General features: G+C 42.1%; 1 protein-coding gene across 1 annotated transcript; it reads right to left on the bottom strand.

Moving 5' to 3' along the window:
* Positions 1-4275: 4275 nt before the first annotated feature.
* LOC113014924 (butyrophilin-like protein 2) lies at positions 4276-9136 on the bottom strand. The gene is made up of 6 exons (XM_026156784.1): positions 9106-9136; positions 7529-7873; positions 7313-7438; positions 5498-5815; positions 4515-4841; positions 4276-4337 (listed from the first exon to the last, which is right to left on the bottom strand). Exons 1-6 carry the CDS (start codon positions 9134-9136, stop codon positions 4276-4278), a joined length of 1209 nt encoding a protein of 402 aa, XP_026012569.1.
* Positions 9137-17094: the final 7958 nt, after the last annotated feature.

The raw sequence follows: 17094 nt of genomic DNA, 5'->3' as shown, positions 1-17094 counted from the left end.
TGGACACTTCACTTATTCTGTTTTTTGACTACTGCACTGCAGTGGACCAAAACAATGACACGGGTTTGATCTTAAGGATCTAATAGTTGTGTGTTGTGCATGACATTGCCACACAAATATGTATTTGCAAGATAGAGTAGAATAAATATTACACAGGCTGCAGTGAATCTCTGTTGATACAGACTATTGAGCTTTGAGTTTCCCAGTCAAACTTAGCTTGGAAGCACCTGCTAAAAACACTTTTACTCTTGTACATTTCATAACAAGACACCATAGCCGAAATATTAACAAAATATATATTATTAAAAAATTCAAAGCTGCACATACAGCAACAAACACCGTTAGTAAATGTGTCCTGGAGTTTATGCAGGTGCAGAAAGTGCTGCTGCTGTAAGTCAGCCTAACAGCTTCCAGATCACTTTTCTGGAAAGATGGTAGGAAGGGCATCACTGCTCATTTCTACAGTCTCCCAGATCTTGGAATACAATCCCTTTGTACCATGAAACCACGTCGCAGTACTAGGAGTCCACTAAAACCTATAAAGAGAGTGATCCTGGAAGAAATGGGGCACACACTAGTGACCTCAACAATTGCAAGACGGCCTTTTCCCCGATGCTCAGATGGGGAAAAAAAGGAAGTTTCATGAAAACATTAGGACTTTATCACCGTTTTACCAGAAAAGTTAATGGTAATATATAACCTAACTGGCTATAAAGAGTAAAACATTTAGATACAATTTTGATTTTGATGAAAAGGACTGGTGCTATTTTAAAGAGTCACGTCGGCAAAAGTAGATAAATGTTTTAAGAAATATACATTTTATAGCATTTTGTGAACATACACAAAAAGTGGCCATTTTTGGCAACAAACAAGCTGAGAGAGTTTTATATTTTTTGCTCTCCTTGAACAAAAATAATAGTGCATAATAATCAATGTTGATGTTAATCAATTAGATGTCCCAGACTCTACTATTAATAATACAGCAGTCCCTCGTTTATCGCTGGTGTTACGTTCTAAAAATAACCCGCGGTAGGTGAAATCCATGAAGTAGCCAACTTTATTTTTTACAATTATTACAGATGTTAAGACTGTAAAACCCCTCACTACATGCTTTATACACTTTTCTCAGACAGACATGAACATTTTCACACTTTTCTCTTTTGTTTAAACACTCTTAGAGTTCAAACCTTCGTAGAAACATAAGTCCAGTATCATGGAATGAAACCTAAAGGTGCATTTGAGGGTGCAAAACGTTTCGTCGGCATTGTTGTGTTTGTTTGGGAGAAAACTTACAAACATACAGTACAGCACTTCAGAGTTACACTGCTAGCGAAGATATATGTAAATTCGACAAGCTAAACGCATTCTGTACTGTACAGCAGGAGTCCCGAACCTTTTTGCACCACAGACCACTTTAATGTCAGACAATATTTTCAGGGAACGACCTTTAAGGTGTCGCGGATAAATACAACAAAAGAATTTAAAAAAGAAACTGTGGTATTTTGTAAATATAATAATAAACGTGACTTGAGCTGTGTGCCAACAACAATGACAGTGACATCCTCCTCTCTGCTTCTTAATGCTCTCTGGTCGCTATGGTAACGCGTAAATAGTTCTTTCAAAATAAGACACACAACTACAACCATACATTTCACATCGGAGGATCAACTATCGCAGAACGGTACCAAAGGACTCACGGACCGGGACCCGTCCGTGGGCCTATTAGGGACCGCTCCTGTACAGGACACACTGGACTAGATTGATTGACAATGGTCTACAGCAATCAGAACGCACAACACGATGTACTGTAAAACAAATAAATAAATCAGCGAAACAGCAAGTGTCGCGGAAGGTGCGCCGCGTTATAGCGAGGGACCACTGTACACTTTTGGCCACGAACAATTTAGGGGATGGTGAATTTTTTTGAACAAACCCAGAGTGTTAAAAACCCCCCACTTAAAACCATTTTTATTTCTCAGCAGCATCAATAGTAACAAAAACGCAATTTAGTTTTCGCTGTCAAAGTCGATTTAACTGAAGTTACGTGTTTCTGGTTACCGTGGAGCTCCACAGTGGCTGCAGCCAGGTGCTCTTGGTTAAAAGACGCGCAGCTGCATTTTGAATTAACTGGAGCCGGCAAAGAGAAGAGTGTTGGAGGCCCGAGTAGAGGGAGTTACAGTCGTCCAATCTGGATATTCTGCCCTCACTAGGGTGTGAAGCTGGTTTCTAGCTTGGCAGATAGCTAACAGGTCCACAATAAACATCCAGGAGTCAGCGGATACGTTTTAGATGTTTACTGTTGAAGCACTGTAAAACTGGTACAGAAACAAAAATAAAATATTACATTTCTGCTGTAATTGCATTTTCTTTACAACATCAAACATTAAGCCATGCACTACAATGTATATAACACATAAACACAAACTTATCCAAACCCTTTCACTGGTTATTAGGCCCACGCATTTAGCGATTAGCTTAATGCTAACATTACATGGGAAATCCCATAGACGGGCTAACGTGTTAGCATCGCGGCCGTTTTACCTCACAAAAGAAAGTTTTCCACACAAACCTCTAAACTGCTACACAAAACTATCGCGGGAAAGCTTACAAAACAGATAGCAACTACTTACAGGCATGTGCTCTCTCAGGCTCAGCAAGAAAAAGTGAACAAAAAGTGGAACAGACAACAGTTTGGCTATAGGACTGTTTTTCACTGGTGAGGTACTACGGCAAGTCTGCTGGTACAAAAAACACACACCCAAATGATCATGCCTGCCTTAAAGGGGCAGCACACTGGATGTAATAAATGCGTGGATAAGCTTTTCAAGGTCCTTTAAAGGAAGGAACGGCTTTGCTTTAGATATCTGACGCAACTGGTAAAAGCTGTTTTTTTATGTTGGTGTAATGCAACTGAAGTAATGTTGTTAAGTCTTTGAACTCATATTCGTTTATTGTCATGACTGTATTTCAGGGCTGGACTGGCCATCGGGCATACCGGGCATTTGCCCAGTGGGCTGCTCGTGATTTTTCGTTTTTATTGGCCGATGGGGTTTTCTTCCTTTTCTTTTTTTAACGGTATAAATGAGTGGTGGTGGATTGGCCAGTTGGTCATGATCGACTCTGGGCTGGACCAATTACAGCCGAGGAGGTCAAACTTTAAAGTTAAGGTGAAAAGGAACGGGATTTGTGCCGTACTACTTCAGCTAGAAAGTTGCTAATTCAATCATGAAACTGATCAATGATCAGCTGATCGGCTTTTCTCTCTGCGCCAGAAAGAGGAAACCAGCGGAGGTCGAATTAAACAACAGCAGCACGTTTAAGCTTGATCAGCTGTTGTTAGAATTTATTTAATATTAATTTCTAGTATCAGCTGATGTTTGCTGGAGCCACAGCTGTAAAGCTGCTGGTCATGATGTCGGTTTGTATATGTGGTGAGAGGGAAACATGAAGATGAAACCAGGAGATGTCCTTACTGGATCATCAGAGCTGAACAGGAGGTGATGGAGAAACAGGTTTACCTTTCAGGTGACAGGAATGAGTTGAAGGGAAGTTCTGAACTGTTTCTGTGTGCTACTGTTTAGAATACCAGAATAGGGAAGGTGGTGTAGGTTTAAGTTTAATTATAAAGGCTTTAAAGGATTTTTGACTTTTCCTGTAATACCATGGTGGGCCGGTCACTAGTCAAAATGCCCATATTTTGTGCCAGTCCAGCCCTGCTGAATTTGAAGTTATTTTTATTTTTGTATGATACCTGATTTATATTGAATATGACTGAAGTAAACTAAAGTCTAAACTACTTAGTCATTTGTTTAATTGTAATTTAGGATTATATAACTCACATATAAAACTATCAATTGTAATTTTAAATGGTTTAAAAGCATGTAGAATAGCATATGTAGACAAGTACATTTCTCCTTTTTATCAAGAAGCAAAGACAAAAAGGAAAAAAAACTGAATCATTCGTCCCCACCAATGCCAAAACGAAATCTACGCCCTTGCACACAGCTGTGTCCAGCAAGCTCCACCCACTGCTCCTAAAAAGGTGTGGTCAGTGATGGATCTCAGCTTCCCGTGCCCCTCCCCTCCCCTGCAGCCGAGCCACAAACATCCACAGATACACACAGTGTTGTTAACGGTTACTCCACATGCACATGACACTGACACACCTTATATTTGGTCAGACTTACAGAAACAGCCAACAGTGCACTTTCCAAGAACACAGGTTTGTCGGAGTTTATACATTAGCTGTGTGATCATACTGAGAACACACAGGACTCAACAGGCCTCAGTATCAGCTGACAGCATCTTCAGCACCATCTGTTCACTGATGTCCTTCACTGATCAATAATCAAATAAACACATCAAACTGATTGATCAGTGATCAGAGCAGACGGATCAGTGGAGCTGATCCTGATGGCCTCTGCTTATTTCTCGGCCTGATTTTTCCCTGCAGAGGAAACAGAAGAGTCACACCTCACACACACACACACACAAACATGAATGAACTAACTAACCTTTGACTGTGAGCCACACCCTCTTGTATCTCCAGGCCTCCTTGCTGTTGACCTCACATCCGTATCTCCCAGCATCTCCCACTTTGAGGTGTCTCAGGGTCAGACTGAGGTCTCCAGACCTCAGAGCGTCTTCATTCATCTCAGTGCGACCTCTGTAATGTTCGTCCTGTTTGTCAGGCTGGTCACTGCCGTTCTCATACACGTGGACCTTCATGTATTCGGGTTCATGGCGTTCCCACACGACTTCAGTGTCTTCAGGCTGGTTTTCTGTGGTTTGAAAGGGCAGAGAGACAGACTCCGCCCCTTCCTCCACCTCCACCTTACACTCTGAGAGGACAATAAACAACGTGAGCATGTTAACATTTTACTTGTTATTGATGACACACCAGTCGTGGACTTTATGTTTTTACTTAATCCCCCAGTTTTTATGTTGATTCATAAAAGCTGAATCAACATAAAACGTCTACAGCCTGTTCATAGCCCAGCATCATCCTTAAACCATTGGCTGTCTGAGTGGTGTGTAGACTCATGTGGGTCTCTGAGATTCTGATGAGGAGAGACAGCATCTATCCAGCTTTGGAAGAAGCATTTAGGGAAATCTGTATGCAACACTGAGACCAGGATGTTTCCGGCTCACACACCTGCTGCTGTTGTAAAGGTTTCCATCACTCGTCTCATTTTAGGACATTGGGAACAAGCTCAGGGTTTGTTTTTGCAACACTATAGCCGGGCTGATAGAGTCAGAGCTCTGAAGTCTTATGTCTGATTCTCTCACACTCATCTCATCTCATGAACGTCCTCACAATATCTGAACCACTACAAAAATGAATCAGATTTACAGTTTCCCACAAACTTATCTTTGAGCCTGGTTGATGCTTTAACTGCTGACATTTACCAGTTTCTCTCCCACAAACTACTTCAGTCATTACAAACCACTGACTTATCAAACACAATCTGTGAATAAGGATCATCTGCATACTGACCTTCGACTTTCAGCTCCACTTTTTTCTCCATCAGGACTTTTCCCTCCCTGCTGTAGGCGGTGCAGGTGTAGGTGTCTCTGGCTGTGTGTGTGGGGTATTTCAGTGTCAGACTGAGGTCTCCAGTCTTCAGCGGGTCTTCAATCATTTCTGTTCGGCTCCTGTAACGTCTGTGCGGTTTTTCAGAGTCTTCCTGATACACGTGGACTATCCTGCCATCTCTGTCCTTCCACACAACTTTATTTACCTGAGACAGGTGAACTGTGGCTTTGCAGGGCAGCTTGGCAGACGTCACACCTGAACCCACCTCCACCTCACCAACTGAAAGAACAACCAAGCACAACATGAGCTGTACAGCATCAGCAGCAAACTTCCTTTGACAGGATGAAGTGAAATGTTTGCAGTAAAACATGTTGGACTGGTTCCAGTCTGAAACGTGTTCCTTTGCTCCATGAAGAGACTGTGCTGTGTTTGGTGTCCAATCAGCAGCAGAGCTGAACTGAACGTGTCTGCCAGATACCACAGAGTCAAAGCTTTCAGCGTCTCATGGTTTCACTCCAGTCAAAGCTGTGAAGAGTGTAAAAGCTCGAGGGAGAGGTGGACACAGTGTTTCTGTAACACTCATCACACATCTGACTGCACTTACAGTAAACCATGGACAGGGTAAGACATGGACCTGCTGTCCTGATGTTACTCTGTGTTTTCTGAAGTCCTGCTTCCAGCCTGGAGATGAGCTTCTTCAATGGTTGTCACAGCTTTTTCTATCCATGGGGCCTTTTTTCTTTAACTATTATAAGACTAATCCATCTTACCAAGAGAAGGATCATCAGAGGAGAGCTGAAACTAACAGGTGTGGTTATTGATTGCACCTAACTGTTATGTTATCAGTCAGTTGCATCATCAGTGGATAGCAGGATGGACACTCCTGCAGGCACTTAGAGCTCAGCGCGTCTCCTCACTACCAGCTTTAGTTACTTTCTGTTAGCCTATTGTTGAAATCTCCCAATTCTTTGAATCTTTGGGCTGAAGGAAGGACAATACTCGGTGTATAAATGCTCAATCAACAATCATTTATTTCCATACAATTCAACACTTATGAGCATTAGAACCATCATGATGGGGAGACATGCCTGCAGAGGGTCACAGCAAGTCTCAAAATGGTGACGGGTTGCTCAGCTTCTTATAGCCTCTAGCGGCCCCCACCTAGTCGTAAAAGCCTAAACATTCACATTCTTTCTCTCTTACTAAGTTATGACCTCGGCTCCTTGTTTCTCTGCTCTCTGTAAGGTGGGGGTCTGTCTCTTCTATTATCGGCACAAGGTCCTCTGCACACAACATTCTCTTCATGATTCAGCAGTATGAAATGTCAAGAAACAGTGTAACACATTCAACAGTGTCGAGTAATACAGGTCAATCCAATAGATCTAATGATTTTCACACTCTTTTAAGTCAGAAGTATAATGCAAACTAAAAGTACATACTGATCACACCATCTAAACTAAAGGATAATATCTGTCCTACAGCTGTTATCATAATTCTTTGATTACATATATAAGGTAACATATGGTAACAGAATAATATCACACTATAATGATAATACCAGAAACTTTGGCCCTTCAAACAAAGAGTCGGTCCAGACGTCTTGTACAGGATAACTGGGATCTAACAGTTCGTGGTAACCATCAGTGATGTAAAGATCACTAACAACTCATTCAGGACAGAGACGTCAGCTATGGTGCTGTCAAATCACCAAATCAAACTTTGCTGATTACCTTCAAGGTTCTGATATTTCATCAGATGGTCCAATAAAACACTCACCTTCTTTGTTCTTTAACGTTTTGTATCTACAAGACAGCCATGCAGCAAACATAACAGCCAGAAGAACCACAGGAACCAGGACACCTGAGAGGACTTTGAACCAGACTGCAGAACGAGGAGGAAGTTCTGTGATCGACACACAACAAACAACCTGAACATCAACCAACAGATTTTTAGAACTTGCCATTAGCATGCATCTGACCTGACAGCACTGACCTGTGACCTTCAGGTCTACATAGGCCTTGTTCCGATCTTGTCCATGCTTGCGGTATGTGCAGGTGTAGGTTCCACTGTCAGAGACTGTGGGCTTCCTCAGAGTGAGGCTGAGGTCTCCAGTCTGCAGAGCCTCGGCTCTCAGTGATGTTCGACTGAAGTAACGAATGTTCTGATCTTTAAAATCGTCACCACTCGGCAGACGCACGTGGACCGTTGGGTCCTTGAGCTCCTCACGGTCCCACACTGCTGCTGTGGAGTCAATGGTAACATCAGCTTGTACCTGACAAGGCAGCAGGACAGACTCCACCCCCTCATACACCTCCACCCCTGAGGCATGCTGGGAACCTGAGGATAAAAATATAAAGCAGGTGAGTGCTGTGATTTTGTAACAGCTGAGAGACACAGGACATCAGGTAAAGTTCCAAAGAGTTTCCAGATGGTTCACAGATGAACTAAACAGGTAAAGAGGAGCCGACTGAGTCAACAACCAGGAAAGTGAGTGACTGAGTAGAAGCAGACGTCCTCATGTGCAAACATGTCAGCCTGTCTGACTCTGAGCCGTCCCTCTGATGGACACAGCTCTGATGCTGGAACATTTTGTGGTGGATTTGTGTGTGACATGTATACCTATATAACTATATAGACTATCTATCTATGTGCACTGAACATAGATATTTTAACTTTCACGCAGAGTCTTAAGCACATGGATTATTAAGGGGGTACAGTAACAGTTGATGTACGGGGAGATTTCTCCTGAGTAACTCAACCTCCCCAATACACACTCGTCGTTCATGCAGCACAACCAAAACAGTTACACTGTATGCGTGTCTGTGATTATGTCATACGATATAATCTCACACACACACACACACACACACACACACACACACACACACACACACACACACACACACACACACACACACACACACACACACACACACACACACAGTGAATTTCCTTTCAGTGTGGAGATGATGCAGCAGAATTTAGCTTTGTGTTGGGTTCTGATGAAAAACAATCAGTAAGGTTTCGTTTGTATATTTACAACAATTAATGCAAAATGAATCAGAATAATCTGAAGGAAGCTGACAAATATGTAAAAGATGCCACTGTGACATGAAACAGGTGAACAGCAGAGATGCAGTTTGTTCACAATAAGTTCAATATGACCTAATGTTATATTAACAAAGTTACCATTGAAATGTTAAGATACTGAAGTAAAAAACTGAAGACACTTACTTCAACCTTCAAATATAAACAGCTTCTAAACAAACTGCTGTGATGTTGTGTTTCATGAGTCATCAACCTGTTCTTCATGAGCTGCTTCAAAATGAATAAAACACTGAGATCTGTGTGAATGTGTGTCAGTGCTTTATTCATGATGAACTAAAACCTCACTGAGCTTCATAGTTCTCAGTTATTTGAGCCACATGGTGGGATCCACCCTGCATCACCCGAGCAGGGAGTGCTTCATTCAGCAGGACACAGAGAGCAGACATCAGTGCACTGCATATATAATAACCTGTGTGTGTGTGTGCGCACATGCATGCAGAGTATCAGAGCAGCTTTCTTACCGAGTAAGAGGAGCATCAGCATCAGTGGCATCTTCATAAATCTGATCCTCAGTCAGACACACGCAGCAGCACTGCAGACACTCCCAGAGGCTGCTGCACAAACACCAGCTTACTTTCACTTTCATTTTCATGCAAGGGTTAAAAATGATTGATTTTTAGTTTGAGATTTATTATTATTGTTGTTTTTTCTGTCCTGTTCAGCAGCTTTAGAAGGAGAATTATGATCTGAATGCTTCGTCAGTTTATTTATCTTGTATGTGAATAAATAATATGTATTGTGTAACAGTGTTTGAGCTGACAGGCTGGGAGGGGCAGATTATCAAGACGAAAGAACAAGCTAGAGTGATAAAGAGAAAGAGAAAAGAGGGAAAATGTGCAGTAAAGCTGTTCAGAGGCTCTGAAAGATAAAATTATCTGAGAGTCCCGATCAAAAGCTTAAGACTGCTTGAAAAATGTCAAAAAATCCTGTTTTGCTTGGTTGGATCTTAACAAGGTTCCAAGTAGAGCTTCAACATGCAACAAGAAGAAATGGGAGAAAACATTTTTTGAGCCTGCAATTTATTTAAAACAATGCTTAAACTGAAACAGGCAGTTTTACAGCTGATCAAAAGTGAAACTGAACAGGAACATGCAACAATGTAACTATGACATAAACATGAACCTGAACAGTGAAATGCTCTGTGATGTGATGTGACTGGGCATGAAGACAAAACAGACAACCTGACAAGGAATGAACAGAAACACAGAGACTAAGGCTACGTCCACACGTACCCGGGTATTTTTGAAAACGCCGATTTTTCTGTGCGTTTGCACCTTTCCTCCACACGTAAACGGCGTTTTTAGTCACTGAAAACGGAGATTTTTAAAAACTCTGGCCAGGGTGGATATTTTTGAAAACTCAGTTTTTGCATTGACGTGTGGATGAGAAAAACGGAGAAAACGCAGCGTCAAAGGTGTGTGCATTTTTTGACGTCACACTGTGCGCCACGTTATTGTTTCGGTGAAATGAATTTCTACAATAGTGTTAATTCTACTCTCTGCAGTGTTTAAATGCTTACATATACACACAGTTACTCTCCCTCCACACATACGACTCGGTTCTGCTTCTATGCCCCAGCTTTGTTTACTTTTTCCCACCGAGGCTTCTAGACTTCTGATTGGCCAACATTTCTGCACGGTTAGGAATCTAGCGCCACCTGCTGCTTTGGCATGTTCATAGCAGCGTTTTCCTTCATTTCTGCCTTTATGTGTGGACGGGATTATTTTTTAAAACGAAAACGGAAAATCTCCGTTTTCAAAAATACCCGTGTACGTGTGGACGTAGCCTAAATGCACACAAGGAGGTGATCAGGGGAAGTAGAAACACATGAGGAAACAGCTGACTGGAATACACCTGATGACCAACGTTCCCTGTAATGTTTCATGTGTCTGAACACACAAACTCCCTGAGCAGCCCCTTGGACCACTGTGAGCAACAGCAGACGTGTGCACTGTGGTCACACCAGCATCCAAGTTACATGTTTATTAAAGTAATCAGATTACAGCATTCATGTTACACTACTTTTAATTAACTGCTTTAGCCCACTTACAATGAAAAATAAAATCTTGTTCATGACCTGCAGCATGTTAACACTATTGGAAGTAAAAATAAATTGAACTCTAATTTATAAAACACAACTTTCTCTTTTTATTTTATTTTATTTTTTAAATAAAGCTCTGACTTGTATTATGAGTCTGTGGTCTGGGAGAGAGTCTGTAACTCTGTCTGCATAATACAGTAAATAATGACCAATGTTGGGCAGTTAATTATATAGTTACTTCTTCAAAAAAGCAACTGAGTTTTGATAAACAAAGTTTTTTGCAGCCAAGGCGTTTTTAAACAAACATTTCAAACTATTTACAGAACAATCAGCTGTTCTGCATCAAATCTGATGCCACACAAATTATTTGTGCCGCTCCAAAAAATAATTTGTGTCCACTATGAGATGAAGGAGAACAACAGCCTGATACCTGCAGGCCTGACAGCAGCAGATGTGTCACTGCTGTAACACCTGTAACACTCAGCAGGCGCCTCATTGTTCTGACACACAACACAACTACTGACTACACTACACACTAACTACACACTGACTACACACTAACTACACACTAACTACACACTAACTACACACTAACTACACACTAACTATGCAAGATTTGCGCTAAACGTCGCAAATCTCTCACATCTCAAAACACCGCCGTCACTCCTAAAACTTCCTCCTGTTTCTTAACAACTAGATGCCACGTTTTGATTGGTCAACATGGTACATTTTTTCGACCAATAGGAAAGGCTGGGGGTGTTTTGTTTTTGTTTTTTCTCACAGGCTTTCGAGCGTTTTCCTTATTAAAGGCATGTTGTCATTTAGGAATATATTTTATTGTTTATTAATAAACAGCACACAGTGGTCCCGCTGTTCATCCGTCACTGCCTCTTTTTTTTGATTTTATTTTTTCTGCACAGTACAGCATTGCATTCTGCAGCCTGATTGACAAATCTCCTCCGTGTCGTGTCTCCTGCGCTTGCCAAATTTATCATGTTTGGTTTTGATAACCATCACGTCCAATAAAGAAAACAGCACAAAAACACCCATAACTATGAGCCTCATTCGGAAATAGACACCTGCACCGCGAGGGAAAAAGGCGCACGAAAGTGGCAGGCAGATGAAGACAAACCGCGGCATAATAATACTTTTACGTTTTGCAATCTACAAAGGTTTGCACTTTGAGAATCAATTGTGAGAACTGTGACCAATGTTCATGTGTGTGTGGAAAAAAGTGTATAAAGTGCGTGGCCAGGGGCTAGTTATTCTGAGAACCCCTGATTATATCCTGTTTTTGTTTTGTTTTTTTTCAATGTTGAAATTAAAATCTAGTAGCAGCCTTCTCATTTCTTTGTGTTTTGTGCTGTTTTACAGGCCCACAGAGGAGGACGGCTCCGAGGCAGATGAGGGACGGGTCCCAGGACGGTCCATCGGCGGTGGAGCTGGCCATCCTGGTGTCCCTGAAGAGTCCACACCAGTCTCCAATGGAGCATTTCCTCCTCAGCCTTGTTCCTGCTCTGGTGAGCAGCTGGTCCTTTTTATTCCTGTCTCTCTGTAAATTCTTATATTTTATATATTTATCTTTAATGTTTTTCTGTTTGAGAATTTTAATATTATTTCAAATAAATGTTTATAATGACTAATGTCTCAGTTCTACTACACAGCAAATGTTGGCACACGACTTGACACATATAGAATTTATTTCATATTATACTAATGACAAAATATACTGATACAGTGGGATGCAAAAGTTTGGGCAACACTGTTAATAGACATCATTTTCCTGTATAAATCGTTGGTTGTTACAATAAAAAATGTCAGTTAAATATATCATACAGGAGACACACACAGTGATATTTGAGAAGTGAAAAGAAGTTTACTGGATTTACAAAAAGTGTGCAATAATTGTTTAAACAAAATCAAGCAGGTGCATAAATTTGGGCACCACAAAAAAGAAATGAAATAAATATTTAGTGTATATCAATGTGTGTGTCTCCTATATGATATATGTGCTGCACAGCACAGAGGGAAGTTCCAGCGCTCCTGGAATCCCTCTGTGATGGACCGCCAGTCTCCAGGTGAAGGCACAGCAATGAAGTCGTCCACTAGACAGTAGGGCTGCCACAAACGATTATTTTGATAGTCGACTAGTCACCGATTATTTTTGCGATTAGTCGACTAATCAGATCATCATCCATTGGACGTAAAACGTACAGCTTATTGCACCAGCAGCATCTGCTCTTATATAACTATCATTAGCTTACAGCTTGAAGTGTTTGTGCTAACTAAAAATAAAGACAAGATGATAGTGTATTCAATTTTAATGAAATTTGCAGATTGTTTCGGTGAAGTTTAATAAACTCCTTGCTATCTAAAATATAACAGGACACCGGAGTAAATTCTCAGCATCTCACACTTCTGATAATCAGCTGTCTGCTTGACGTTTATTCAGCTGTGTAAAAACTATAACTTTAATCTCAGCCAAACAGATTTACTCAGGAACAAATAAAATACTAAAAAAAAGCCAAACAATAACATTTTTAAGTTATCTAAGTGACCTATATATCATGTTTAACCTGAGTAGCGAAAGACGGCGGTGGGTTTGAAAACGATCTGCCGGGAGTCCGGTGTTCTCACGGCTCTAGTTAGCCTAGCCCCCGGCTAGCTATCGAGCTAGTGGGTAACAGATGTCTCCGAAAACGTCGGAGCGCTTTTGAAAATATGTGGTGTCCTGATAAACTGAGCAGATATTTGAGGTTTACACAGCTACATTCTCGCCTGAAAATATGTTAAACGTTTATTTTGTGACCCAGAAAGAATAATAAGAGTAACATTAAAACTAACTAGCTGCCGCCATTGTTGGAAACTGCGCTGGGCCGCGCTATGAATTCTGGGACACAGCTGCTGCTGCTTCTTCTTCTTCTTCGGGGTTTAACGGCAGCTGACACATTTCCAGTTCACGCGCGTTAAAATATGATATTTTGGGGCGCGGGGGATTTTTCTTGGACACGCGTAGAGGTTGCGAATGTGCAGGCGTCAAGTTAGGGGCGTTTTGGGATTTTTTCACGCGCCCATCGCGTTCGGTGTGAACACACGGTAACACAGTGTGCTGAGTCTGTGCTATGAATATGTTGCAGTGAGTACAATGTAAGCATTCACTGCATTTACAGTACCTACACCCAGTCACATGTGTGGTGAAGATACAGAGAATGAAATATAATTATTAATGAAATAACCATCCATCCATTCTCAGTGCTTCCAAGGAGGAAATAGAAGCCACTGATGTCAAGACCAGGAATGCATGGAGGGTTTCTCCCCCAGACCAGCACCCTGAGGCTGTACGCTAAGGAGAAGGAAGGGGGCCGGGGACTGGTGAGTGTCAGCACCACAGTCCAGGATGAGACAAGGAACATCCAAGAATACATTGGGAAGATGGCCCCAACTGACCGAGTGCTCAGTGAATACCTCAGGCAGCAGAAACCCAAGAAAGAGGAGGGAGACGAGGAACCATCATGGAAGGACAGGCCCCTGCATGGTATGTACCACCGGCAGATAGAGGAGGTGGCTGATATCCAGAAATCCTACCAGTGGCTGGACAAAGCTGGACTGAAAGACAGCACAGAGGCACTAATCATGGCAGCACAAGAACAAGCTCTGAGTACAAGATCCATAGAGGCTGGGGTCTATCACAGCAGGCAGGTCTGTATTTATATCCAGGCTGACATGGAGTTCAGGGTTCAACACTCAGGAAAGTGTGAGACCTTCCACACTGACAGAAGATGCTGCACATGATTAAACTGTTGTTTGTTAAAGCCTCACAGATCTGAGAGCAGAGCTCAGTGGCTGCACGAGCCTTTATACATGAAGCGTTTCAGGTTCATTTAAATCAGTGTTTCTGTTTCCAGCAGAGCAAACATGATCCAGCTGTTTCACATGGATCTGTGTGGATGCAGCAGCACCTGACTCTGTACATCAGGTGGGTCACATGACACCTGGACATTCACAGCATCGTCCCTCAACGGAGGGACCAAGTGTTTCTTTCTGCTTTAGAAAGCTGCTCTCTGTCCAGGAGCTGTTGTCACAGTACAAAAACAGGAAGTCACAGCTCTCTGCTCTGTGATTGGCTGCTTCTTACTGCAGCTTACTTCACTTCCTGTTTATTGGTGTTGTTCTTACAGCTCTCAGGCGATGCTGCAGCGCCCCCTGGTGACACAAACTCCTCCCTCTGTCTCAGAGGTCAGAGGTCAGCCTGCTGCTGAGGGTCTGCCTGTTTATGGACTTCCTGTCACAGACCCAGGTCTCAGGGTGGATGCTGGTTTCTGATTGGATGGTGCAGAAACCCAGCTTCCTCCAGCCGAGATAGAAAAATCAATATTCTAATGTTCATGTTAAAGCAGTGATGTGTGGATTCATCACTCTCTGTGGATCGGAGGCTCCAATGATCGTCTCAGCTGTTCTCACCACCTGCTGGATCTGGACTGTCTGAGGCGTCTCCATCAGAAAGTCCAGGAGCAGTGTGGAGGTGTTCAGGCCCAGCAGGAAGTCTATCAGTGTCAGCAGAACCCAGTGTGACCAGTACTTTGTGAGAGCGGGAATGGAAAGCTGAACTGATCAGTGATTGGATCAAACAGTCTCTGAGTAAGACCTGACTCCTCTGATTCTGTGATGCTTTAATAAAACAGTGAAACATTACAGAGCAGATACTTCAGTGACACAGAGTCAGTCACAGAAACAGGATTGAAGTGATCCAGGAGTGTGAACTGTGGCTGATGAGAGAATGATTTGTTTATTACGGTTTATTCTGTGCTGCTGAGGTTAGCCTGAGAGTGCTAACAGTCCGAGCTCAGCCACAGCCTTAGAGTGTGAGCACCAATAAGCTGTGATGGAAACAGGAGCAAACTGAATAAAGACAAACATCACGCCTCCAAGACGAGTCTTCACAGACACAGAGCTGATCTTATCGCTATGGTTCTCAGATCTCAGAGAACGACTCTGCCGACAACTTCTTCTTGGCCAACACCGTCAACGACTTTTACTGCCCTTTTTATGAGCCATCAAGCAGCCTTCATACCTCCACCAGCCCCAACAATAGAGACACCTCTGACACTAATTTTTGATTAAAGTGTTGTCTTGCAGTATGTTTCGCACTAAGTACCACAGCAATTCCCTAATGTTGTAAATCTGCTCAATGTTTGGCAATAAAACCCTTTTCTGATTCTGATCTCGAAGGAAATTATGTAACAGCTGTTGACAGAGGAAGATCAAAGCTTCTTTAAACTGTGTGAACCTCAAAAAGCTAGCAGAGGGTCTGCTCTTCATCCACCAGCTCCTCTTCACCATGTTTTACCACCAGAGGAATTTGGGTTTTTATTTTTTCCTTTCTGTGGAACTCGTCAGACGTCCTGTAGGAGCAGACAGAGGAGCATCAGATGTATCCAGTCTGGTCTCATATTGACACACATGTAACATCACATGGTCCAGTTTCACAAAGAGAAGTGAAAAGTCAGCTGCATGGGAGATGTTTGGTAAATTTCATGTTCTTTAGGGTGCTGAATCCAAAAGTTATGTCAATTTCTCTCCATCATGTACAGTGTTTTTGCAAAACATGAGGAGTTTCCATCAAAAAAAGTACAGCAACGATAAAATAAAGGACGCATATTTTATTACAATTAACTATGTATCATTGTTCTGCGATCCCTCAACTCCTGCTATGAACAAAATAAACCTGTTGAGACATGATCATTGCTCATCTGATCATCCTTACACTTTCTATTTTTATGTCTCTTGAGTCTCTATCTTAGAAATACTTGAATTAATGTAAGAAATCATTATTGGATATGGTTTTCTGACTCAAATATAGAACAGCAGATTTCAGCTTGAAAAAACTTTATTACACTAAAAACATGAGTTTTGCCAGACAACCTGATGAGATGGCATTTTTAAATACTTTTTCCCAGTTTCAGTGAGAAAACATCTATAAGAAACAGTAAATCAGTCCAGCAGTACTGGAGGAGGTCCAGAGGTGCACAAGGAGGCCACCTTAAAGATCTGACACATTTAAATCAGGTCTGGTTTTATTTCCATCATCCTTTAAGGAAGGTTTGGATTTGTTATGTCACTGTGATATTCACATCATGTCAGTCACCTCCACACTGAACACTTCACACCAGCTTTAACAACAGACAAAGAACAAGAGGAACAGAGAGAAGGAGGGAGGAAGAGGACATGATTCAGAGGAAGGACAAAGGAGAAGGGAAGGGACAAAATGCATAGAATTAAGGCCGCAGTTAGCCTGCGACTTTTGCATCCCCCAATTTTGGGGCAGGAATTGGCCGGGGTTTAGTAGTCTGTTGGGGCATTACGTGGGGATGCGTGTACTGCCCCAGGGGTGGAGAGTGGGTCATGCCAT

The sequence above is a fragment of the Astatotilapia calliptera genome, chromosome 3 (assembly GCF_900246225.1).
Source record: "Astatotilapia calliptera chromosome 3, fAstCal1.2, whole genome shotgun sequence".
Lineage (NCBI taxonomy): Eukaryota > Metazoa > Chordata > Actinopteri > Cichliformes > Cichlidae > Astatotilapia > Astatotilapia calliptera.
Note: the sequence above shows the minus strand (reverse complement) of the source record. Positions and strands in the feature narration are given on the sequence as shown.